At 40.0% G+C, this 11,113-nt stretch overlaps 1 protein-coding gene across 5 annotated transcripts in view; it reads left to right on the top strand.

Annotated features, from left to right (window-relative positions):
* Nucleotides 1-949: 949 nt before the first annotated feature.
* CLIP4 (CAP-Gly domain containing linker protein family member 4) overlaps nt 950-11,113 on the top strand; it is a gene marked incomplete at its 3' end in the record, with an annotated part of 62,689 nt that continues 52,525 nt past the window's right edge. For 2 of the 5 annotated variants that reach the window (XM_081254843.1, XM_081254847.1), the window contains exons 1-2: nt 950-1,131; nt 5,701-5,848. In XM_081254843.1, the coding sequence (XP_081110969.1) occupies nt 5,716-5,848 (133 nt within the window). In that variant the 5' untranslated portion in view covers nt 950-1,131; nt 5,701-5,715. Of the gene's footprint in view, nt 1,132-1,370; nt 1,602-5,700; nt 5,849-11,113 lie in introns of all 5 variants that reach the window. The other 3 variants (XM_081254844.1, XM_081254846.1, XM_081254845.1) reach the window with 3 other exon arrangements.

Raw genomic sequence — 11,113 nt, 5'->3', positions numbered from 1 at the left:
AACATTTGCTCTTGCCAGGCACTGCATTTGGTGAACGTGGAAGTACAGTGTAGTAGTTGGTATATCAGAGCCAGAACAACAAGGCCTCAGAGAAAAGTTGTTACGGCGGAACACTACTGGCTCCGTGTTACAAACTTCAGTCATGGGGAAACAATGGACTCATTAAGTCCCTTCATTAAATGTCAAGTAACACCTTTCCTTCCACAGACCAGGATGTCAGCATTCATCACCACTTTCTGATTCTTGGGGGATGGAGAAGGGGACCAGGAGAGAAGGGGGCGAGAAGGGAGCAAAGCATCAGGGGAAATAAACTTCTGGGACGACTACTCATGCATCCTCTTCTGCCTCTACACTGACACCCTTGGGTGTAATCATTCAACTTGGCTATAGCCTTGACTAGGCCTTTTACAGCAAGACCTGCAAATAGGTAATTGACTGATGGCCCTATTCTGGACCATGCACGGGGCCAGATACTGGGGAGCCTAAAAAGGGTAAGACGTGGTGCCTGCCCCTAAGAAGGTGTTGGAGTGCTTCTAGCCCAGGGATGTGAGACTGGGAGGCCAATCAGACTGGTCTAGCTAAGGGCTTTGACGGAGGAGCGTCTGTTCAGTGTGCCATAGGCTGTTTCCCCAAGCATGGCCTAAGGCCAGGCGGGGTTCCGCCGAGAGCCTGCCTCGGCTACGGTGGAAATACCACAGTGGCGCCCCATCCTCGCAGGGTTGACGCCCGAAGCCCACCAGACCTTCCTAACCACGAGCCTCAACCTTCGCTCTGCGAACGGGCTCCGGGGCCGAAGGCAGGAGGCGCGAGCTCAGGCGCGCGCTCCCCGCCTGTCTCCCCTCCCCGGCGCGTGCGCGGGCCTGGGCCGGAGCCTGCGCGCCGCCGGGGTGCCTGCACTGCGCGCGCGCGCGCCGACCCCGCGTGGGGCCCGGCTCCGGCGCGCGCGGCGCGGAGGCGGCAGGCGGGAGGGGCCGGACGAGGTCGCGGAGCTGCGCTGCGCAGCGTGGCGCGGCTGGAGGCCTCGCGGCCGGCTACCGGAGACCGGTGTGGGGCGGAGAAGCGCGCCTCTTAGCCTTCTCTCCGCGCCCCTGCGTTCCCCGTCGGCCGCCCGGAGAGGACCGGAGGAGGCAGGTGGGGCGGGAGGGCGCGGGGGCTCCGGGCCCGGCGGGGGGGGGGCGCGGGTGCTCGAGGGCCGGTTGGCGGTTCGGGGAGGGCGGCGCGGAGGCGCTGGGAGCCCCGCGGTTGCCTGCAGTGGGCGCCGGAGTCGCCGGCTTCTGGAGGCCTCCCTGGGGCGAGGGCGGGGTTGGAACGGCCCACAGGCGGGGAGCCGGGTTTCTGGTTTCCGTTCCTCACCGCCGGTTTAACTTTAGGATGAGATGCTGCCAGGTGTGTGGGACGGGCTGGACCCCACGGCGGAACTGAGTTCCGGCCCCCGCTCCGCAGCTCCAGCTTTGACCGCCCCGACGCCCTTGGGAGAGCCTCTCGCGCGCAGCGATGGGCAGCGTGTTGTACCCAGCCCTTCGTGGTTTTCCTGAAAGGGGCCTCTTCACATCTCTCATGCCTCCCCTTGCTTATTAAGCTGTTTGAGAAACCTTTTGCCGGTGAGAATTCAAAGCTAAGACAAATGACTCTGCTTCCAGTCGTTTGCCACCCCGAGATTCCTTAATTCTAAATCATGGGAAGGGAAGTTAGGGAAAACACCTGCGCTGAGACTGCTAAACAGAGACGCCTCATCCTTGTGGGTTAAATTGATGGGTTTATGATGTCAGCTTTCTTTTGAATTAGATGTCAGGTTCATTAATCTAGAGACTATGTAGGCAATTTGGATTTAAACTCTGAGACAATGTTTTGATATGTATCAGAGGAGGATATTCTCATGGGATGATAACTTGCTGTAAGTTCCCAGCTAGACTGTGCTTGACATTGTAGCAATGTCATAGTATAAATTGGTGCCCTTTAAATATTTCAATGAAGAAACACCCGCCTTTGAAACATCCGCCAAATACTTTAATTGTACTTCACTTTCACATTGACGTTTGTCATTTATGTTATCTTCTGCGCGCATTAAAGTCATCTAAATGACAGAAGATCACGTGGTGCGGGACATGTAGCAACTGTGCAGAGAAAGCAGATAATTGAAATTGGCAGGAGTCTAGCTTTCTGCATTTTTATGAGGCAAAGCCATCCTGGTTCCATCCTATTTTGCTAACATAAATATGCATTTTGAAATACTGTCGTTTGATATGGACTACCTGGGCTGTAAGATTGAATCTTGAAATAGAATGAATATGTTTATTTGTTTTATAGAAGATTTGGCACATGGTATAGTATTTTGCAGGATTTATTTCAGACGTTTCAGATTTACTAGAAACAGCCCTATCAGCAAGTCTTTTAGAAAAATATTTATATGATGTCTTTTGTGGCTTATAACAACTCCAGTTTTGAAACATACTAGTGATCTTCATGTTACAGAATCAACTTAACACTTTATCCCAGTGTAAATCTGCGAACATCTGGTTACTTTTAGGCTTACTGTTCTCTTGTTAATTTATGTATAATTAAGTATGCTACCATGGGCTTGCTTAGGTTGTTAGCCTTTGTTCCTTGTTGTTTCAGGCATTTGTATATTGTTTTCTTGTCTAGAGTTTGATTCAGTAGAACTTTCTGTGATGAGGGGAGTGTTCTTTCTTCAGTGTTCAGTATGGTAGCCACTAGACACATGTGGCTTTTGAGCACTTACGTTTTTAGCACTTATGTTAATGTTAGGGCATTGACCAGGTATCTCTGAAAAAAAAAATACAAAATATTAGAGCCATGTTACAAGTTGCATTTACTCAGAGCTGATTCGGGGTGATGGGATTCATATGTAAATCAAACTTTGGGGAAGTTGATTCTTGTTATTGCATCTGTTATGTACACAGTTAATTGGGGCCAACTTTTTATCTTGGATTACTTTAAATAATCCATTCTCACCAATTAACCATAGTAGGATTTGAAATGAAAGTATATACTCAGTCCAGCTAAGCACATCTCTAGGTTTGACCAAGATTCCCAGATCCTTAGATCCAGAAATCGCTTTTAGGAAAGGATTCTAAACTAAAACTATACAGAAGTTTGTGGAGGTGTATAGCTTTCTTAAGTGGGACAAAAGGTAGAATGTTGGGCTTTTCATGTGAAAGAAAGGGAATGGGACCAGGGGAAAATGCAATGCAGACACAAAATATGAAGAATATTCACTGCATTGTTCAGGTAATATAGTAGCTTCTATGGGTTTGAAATATCTAATATGTAAAGTGAAGTTGATTACATCTTGTTGAATGAATCATCTTTCCACGTCAAATCTAGGATTTGAATATTTATTAAATGTGTATAAAACACTAATCTAGCTCCTGTGGCAAGTGATAGTTGTATAAGATACAGTTCCTATCTTTAAGGATCTCAAGTCTACAAAAAAATGAAAGGTACACTCTGAAGATCACTTTAAAAAATAGTTTTGAATGGGAAGCCCCACTCTTTGAAAGGGAGGTTTTGAAAGGTGGCTTCCTCTTAACCAGCTCAGAAAGAAAACCACTTAGTCATTTTGCTGGAGAATTAAAAACATGGCTGAGTCCCAAAGTGTGATTGTAGTCAGATTAACCTTCCTAAAACAGCTTGAATCAGGACAGTCTCCTTTTAAAAAATCAACCATTTCCAGTGCTCATGGAATTAAGTGGTTTGGTGTTTGATCAGGTATATAAAGCATTACTGAGGAGAGTCTTAAAAAACCACGACAGCCTTACCTCTTACTAGATGTGCCCAAGTTCCAGCCTGCTGTTCCTTTAATGGGCTCCTCTTTTAAATTTATGCCCCTATTTCTGCCTACTCATCTTTCAAGACTCATCTCAGGGATGCTTTTTTTCACTGCACCATTTCTGATTCTCAGGAACTCCCGTAACAAATGTTCCTTGTACTTAGGTTATGGAACATATTTCACTCAGTTTTATCGTCTATAGTTATTAGTACTATTTTATTCACCCTAGTAGATTGTAAGCTACCTAACAAGCATGGACTATCTGTTACTCATTTTTGTAGTCTCTGAAACATCTAGAATAGTGTAGTGCCTTGTACATATTAATATTTATTAAATTTTATTTCTGGTCCTTGACTTTAAAGGATGCTTCATACCCGGCATAGGCTATTTTGCTCAAATTTACTGCCAGGTACGTAATTTGTAGAAGCCAACAAGTAGAAATCCTGACTGACTTTGAATACTGAGAAGCTATAGTATTGAAGGAGGGCTGTCTTTGTGGTAGGCGCTACTTTTTTGAAATTGTTAGTATTTGAGGAAGTTCACCATGCTGTATGGCAACAATTTTTCCTATTTATGTGGCCAGGTTAATGTCAAAATGATTCAAAGTATTGGGTGGCGAGTAATTTTAGCATCCAAGAAACCTTGAATACCTTTAACATAGTAACACTGGATTAAGTTATTTGATATATAATATCCATGTCCATGTAAACATGTACCTTATGAGAAAAAAGAAATTGCCTTACTCTTTGCCAGTTTCTGCTGGTATTCAGAAAACATATGAATCTAATTGGAAACAAACCTCTTAGCTCAGAAAGGTGACTGTTTCTTTGGAGCAGGGTGGTGATGGTAGGTAAGCATGATAGGTAAAGGTGATAGACATAGAGTTGGTTTACCAAGTATAATAGAGCACACGTTGAGTAATATCTAGCATGGCATTATCTGCTAGAGTTAGCTATCTGTTAACCATCTTTACTTATTCTATTCTTTCTACTGAAATAATCTAAAATCACCTTTATTTAGTTTTGTAATGTAGTTTTCTGCTTATATTTTGAACAGATATAGAGATTCATAATATTTCAGACTTCAAAGATTTGGTGCAAAAGAAACTGGAAGGTTTTTAGCTTCGTAGTTCAGTTTTACTAAAATTTTCTCTGCATTCTGTGTCATCTCTGATATGTGTGCTGGGGTGCAGCAGCTGTCTAATTTAGAGCATATTTATTCTGAGTGCTCATGCTTCCTGGAAAAGAGAGGTAGTATAAGTGATGTGGTTTAAAAGGCATGGCCTTCCATCTTCTGCTGGGATGAACTAAACAGATCCTCTACATTGTTAAGTGAAACCATGTCGGTAAGCTCCTAGATTTAGATTTGTACAAGTAATATGGTCAATTTTCAGTAAAGTTTTCTGGGATGTTGGAAAATAATGAGAACGTTTTAAACTAGATTTTTTTCATGTGATGAGCACATGGCATGAGCTACTGGATGACAGATGATAGAACCTGTGTCAGAGCCTATGAGAAGTTAGAGATGCACCTGCCAGGGATACCATCTCGTTTGTTACTGCGAGTAAAGAGAACATCACCCACTTAGAGTAGCTCAGTGTTTAAAAAATGTTTTCACCTATTATTAGGAAATACATAGTAGTAGTTTTTTATTACTCCCGAGCTTTGCCTAAAAAGATTACGTATGCTGTTGACCCTGAGAGACAGTGTTAAGCAATGTATATTCTTTAACAACAGTTCGCTAAAAGGAAGTTTTTTCCCCTTTTTCTCTAAAATAGACTTTTGAAGGTTGAAGTTAAAAATGTCAATAGATTAGATATTTAAAAAATAGGCTTTTTGTGACTGAAGGCAATTATTCTAAGTTGCATACAAATATAATAGATATGCTTCCCCCCCCCCCTTTCATTAAAGGTGGCTTTCTAGAAGATGACCATAGAGGACCTTCCGGATTTTCCATTAGAAGGAAGTTCGTTGATTGGAAGATACCCACTTTTATTTCAAGGTTCTGATACACCGGTTATCTTTTCCATTTCTGCAGCACCAATGCCTTCAGACTGTGGTACGTTAAGTTGCTGTGTTTATTTTCTGTGAACTGGTGACTTGACTTGTGTCTTACACCATTTTTGTACTCCTAATTTTTCCTGAAACCATTTGTTGTGGTTTTCATAAAATTGCTAAATTTTCCTTTTTCAAAAATAACAATTGCGTATTGCTTTTTCTGCCTCTTAAGCTAAACGCTTTATTTCTGCTGTCAGTATTTTTATTATGTAAAAACGTTCATATTAAGCACCAGGGTGGATTCAGAGGATTTTATTTTTAGAATACAGTGGTGCTTAGACATCTAGCATTCTTCTGCTGTTGATGTATTTATTTTGGTTAAATATATTGACTTGCTTAAAAAGCCATGTACCGCAAAAGAAAAAAAAGACGTAAAAGCACTGTACACTAGCCATCTTTAAGGGTCCTGTTGTCTCTGCAATACTGGGATTCTAATTAACAAACCCAATCATCACTTCTGAAGTGATGCAAACTTGGGTGACAATGTAACAACAAGTGATGTGTTTTAATACACAAGCAAGCCTAATTTGGATCCTGTTTCAGTTGTCTCCCATTGTAATTATCAGTGTATACACAAATAAAGTATAGTAAAACAAAACAATAAAAGCCCTGTACTTAGAGAGGGTGAGACCTTTCCCTGGAATGTGGCCGTGAGATTGATTCATATTTAAATTGGTTCATTTAAATGTTCTTTGTAAAATGTAAATTTAGGAGTATTCTAGTTTTTAATCTATTTAGACTTATTTCCCCAGGACCCTATTTTATCAGGTAGTTGATAAAGGAATAAAAGAAAACCAGGAGGTAAGCTTGATGGATATGTTACATTTCTAATTTAGTTAGAGTTTTTCAAGTAAAATATTGGGCCACCATTTCAAATTGCTTTGGAGGTAGAGATAATGCAATTTTAAATATTAGTGAATATAAAATGATTGGATTGTGAATTTGTCTTTTTAGTCATATCCATTCTAATAACTGCTCATCTCCAGGTATGCTGTTTTATGTGCTCAGATTCTATAGCAGCTTGCCTTTCAGTCATCAAAGGTGTTACATAAAACTTGTGCCTAGTAGATCTTGGGAGTTATTTGCAGTTTTTACAAAAATTGACTGGATATTGATTTTCAGATATAACAAAATCAGTTATGCAGGAAAAACCTTGAAAAGCACTTTGTACCTTGCTTAGGGCACTTACCTCATTCTGTCTTGAGTCATAACTGTCTTATTTCCTTTCCCAGACTATAGCTCTTTGGATGGAGTAGAATCATGTTTTTTTTTTTGTTTATCTCATTGGGCTAATGTAGTCATTTGTTGATATTAGTTGTGCAGTGTTTGTTGAATAAATACATTGAATGAAAGGTGATAATGGATATTGTTCCCTTTGTATAAGTGAAATTAAAAATTGCCTGTATTCTTAGAACGATAGATTCTTAGAATCTGAATGGACCTATAGTTCAGCTTTCCCTACTCATTTCCCAGTATAGAAATTATGTTTTCAGGTTCTCTGATAGATAACCATTCAGCTACTTGCATATTGTCAATAGTGGGAAACTAATGAAATAGTCCATTTCATTGTTAAAATTTTAGTTGTGATAAAATTGTTTTTGTATATGGACTCAAAGTATGTCTCCTTGAAACTTTGGCTAACTGGTTTGATATGTAGAACAAACACTTCTTTATATGATGACCTTCAAATATTTGAAGATAATTTGGACATTTAAATTAGTCTGTACTTCTTTAGACTACACATTTCTGTTTCCTTCACCAGTCTCTCATTGTCAGGATTTCTAGACCCTTTTCACTCTAGTTGTTTTCTTCTTAGTATGCTGTAGTCAGTGTCTCCTTAAAATGTAGCATCCAGGGTTGTATTTATTGAGTAAGTATTTGTTGAAGGCCTGTTATGTGCTAGGTACTGTCCTAGATGCTGGGGACAGCACAGTGACCAAGACTGACATTCTAGGAGGGAAAACAGACAATAAGCAAACAAATGAAGAAACAAATCATAAATATTATAGATTATAATGAATTCTGTGGAGAAAAGAAACAGGGTGCTGTGGTAGAGGATAATGGAGCAGAGAGGCTGTTTTAGATGGGCTGGTCATCTGGAGAATCAGAAGCAGCTGGTTGAGAGAAGAGCCTGGAGAGAAGTGTTCCAGGCAGAAGGATAGAAAATCAAAGGCACAGAGTTGGGGAAAAAACTTTGGTGTATCCTAAGAAATAATGGAAGGCCTTAGTGGCTGAGAAGCAAAGTGGTTGAAGGGCAGGATGGCAGGAGATGAAGTTGGAGAGGAAGGCAGGGGCCAGACCAGGCAGGATCATTTAGGCCTTGGTAGGGAATTTGTATTTTATCCTAAATGTAATGGGAGCCATTGAATGTGAGACTGAGACTGAGATTAAAATCAAGAAACAAAGAAAAAGAAACCAACCCACACAAACCAGAGCTTAGGCATTCAGCTCAGTGTTGACCCTCAGGTGGTTACCCTGCAAGACTACAAAGATTTTTGGACTCTTTAGCTTTGAACAAAGCCTTCAGAGTCAGTTTACACAGAACACACATTACATGTATTAAAAATCCCCAAGTGTATTGTTATTATTTTTACATAAACAGTGACGTTATCTCTTAAAGAGATTTAAGCAATAATAATAATAATAATAAATCTTATTTACCCACATAGTTACCATTTCTAGTGTTATTCATTCCTTTGTGCAGACCAGATTTTCATGTGATACCACATTCCTTCTGCCTGAAGGGCTTCCTTTAACTTTCGTTTCTTGTAGTGCAGATCTGCTGGTGAGGGATCCTTTCAGCTTTTATATGTCTGAAAACATTTTTATGTCATCGTCTCTTTTGAAAAATATATTTGTTAGGTATAGAATTCTAGGTTGATAGTTTTTTCTTTCAGTGCTTAAAGGTGTTGCTTCACTGTGTTCCCCCTTGTCTTGATGGGAAACCTGCTGTCATTTTTGTTTCTCTGTATGTAATGATCTTTTTTCCTGGCTGCTTTTAAGATTTTCTGTTTATCATAGGTTTTGAGTAATTTTACTGTGATGTGTCCTGGTGTAATTTTCTTTATGTTCTTATGCTTGGGGACTGTTAAGCTTCTTGGGTCTGTAGGTTTCAATTTTCATCAAGTTTGGATAATTATTTCTTCAAATACTTTTTCTGCCCCTCCTCCTTTTCAGACACTCCAGTTACACAAATATTAGACCACTTGAAGTTTTCCCACAGCTCACTGATGCCTTTTTTTCATATTTTAAAAACTCTTTTTCTCTTTGTATTTCATTTTGGGTAGTTTCTATTGCTATGTCTTCAGGTTCATTAATCATTTCTTCTGCAATGTCTAATCCGCTGATGATCTCATCCAGTGTAGTTTCATCTCAGATGTAGTTTTCATCACTAAAGTTTGATGGGTCTGTTTAACCGTTTGAACATTTGGAATACAGTTATAATGGCTGTTTTAATGTCCTTTTCTGTTAATTATAATATTTGTGTCAACTCTAGATCTGTTTTGATCGACTATTCCCCTGATGATGGGTCATGTTTTTCCCTTTGCAGGCCTGGTAGTCTTTGATTGGATGCCAGACATTGTGAATTTTACCTGTTGGGTGATGGATATTTTTCTGTTTCTGTAAATATTCTTGAACTTTGTTCGGGGATGCAGTTAAATTACTTGGAAATTGTTTGACCTTTTCAGATCTTGCCTTTATGATTTGTTAGGTGGTTCTGGAGCAATGCTAATCTGGGGCTAATTACTCCTCACTACTGAGTACTCTACCCAAAGCCAATGAATTTTTTTCTCACTCTTTTTAGTGGGAACAAGCACAGTTCTAGTCTCCGTATAATCACTGGGCACTAATCCCTCTAATTCTTTTGGATGGTCCTTTCCCTTACCTCAGGTTTTTCCTCAGAAGCATATATTAATACTCAAGGGAGACTCTCTTCAGATCTTTGGGGTTCTCTTGCTTTGCATCTCTCTCCTGTCTGATACACTGCCCTGTGAACTCTAGCTGCCTTATTTCCTTGGGCTCTCAGCTTTGTCTCCGCAACTCAGGGAGTCTGCTGGGCTTTTTCTTGGTTTCCCTCTCTCCATGCTGAAATCTGGAAAGTCCCAGGGCAGAGACATGGGGGCAGTTGTAAGACTCACTTGTTTGTATCCTGTCTCTTAAGGATTGTGTCTTTCATTAACCGATGTCCAGTGTCTTGGAAACCTCATTTCATCTCTTTCCTTTGTTGTTGTTGTTTTTTGGTTGTTTCAGAAATAAGAACAAATATAGTCCCTGTTATTATATCTCGACTTGGTGGGGTATCCTCCCCATCTACCCTTCACCTCCTTTCTTTTGATTAAAACTTTTTTTTTTTTTTCTGTGTGGAAGCTTAAAATTTGGGTGTAGTTAGACTTGTTAAAATGTAGTATAGCATAGAGTTTAAGATTATAGGTGAGTTTGGATTATAGGTCAATCCTGACTCAACCACTTAACAGTTGTGTGATCTTGGGCAAATGGCTTACTTTCTCTATTCCTTTGTTTCTTCTTTGATAAAATGAGAACAATAATAGTACCTACCTCAAAAAAAAAAAAGTACCTACCTCATATGGCTGTCATGAAGATTAAATTAGGTAATATATATAAAGTGCATAGAACAGTCCCTGGCACCTATTAGACACTTTATAACATCTTATCATTAGTATTTAAGTGAGCTGTCTGCTGTTTGTCATTATCTCAGTATATAATTACAGAAGCATTATTATATGCTTTAGTATTTATTGGGCTAGTGTCCCCTACCCCCTACTCTGATCATTATTCTTCTTAGTTAAAATGTTCTTGCTTATTTCTCTTACATTTACTCTCTAGATATTTGCTTCTCATCACCTGGTACTTAGTCTAGTAGCATTGGCATCACTGGGAGCTTGTTAGAATGCAGTCCCTGCCCCAACCTGAGACTTACTGGATTGGAATCTACATCGTAACAAGATCCCTAGGTGATTCCTATCTATGTTAATGTTTGAGAAGCTCTGGCACAGATGAGCAGTAGAATAATTTTGTCTGTCTCCTCCCACAAATAAATCTTGGTGAAATTTTGATTGATTAGAATTGAAATTATTTTAAATAATTGTTGTTGGGAAAATTGACAGCCTTAAGTATTTTATCTTCCAGTCCAGGAACATGATGTGTCTCTCCATTTAAGTCACCCACCACTTCAATTTTCTTTAAATAAGCCTTACACATTTATTGGCACTTTTATTGTTATTATGTTCTTTTTCCATTGTGTTTC

This window comes from Mesoplodon bidens, assembly GCF_964165515.1.
Source record: "Mesoplodon bidens genome assembly, chromosome: 14".
Lineage (NCBI taxonomy): Eukaryota > Metazoa > Chordata > Mammalia > Artiodactyla > Ziphiidae > Mesoplodon > Mesoplodon bidens.
The sequence above is the reverse complement of the archived record's forward strand: the minus strand, read 5'-3'. Positions and strand labels throughout refer to the sequence as shown.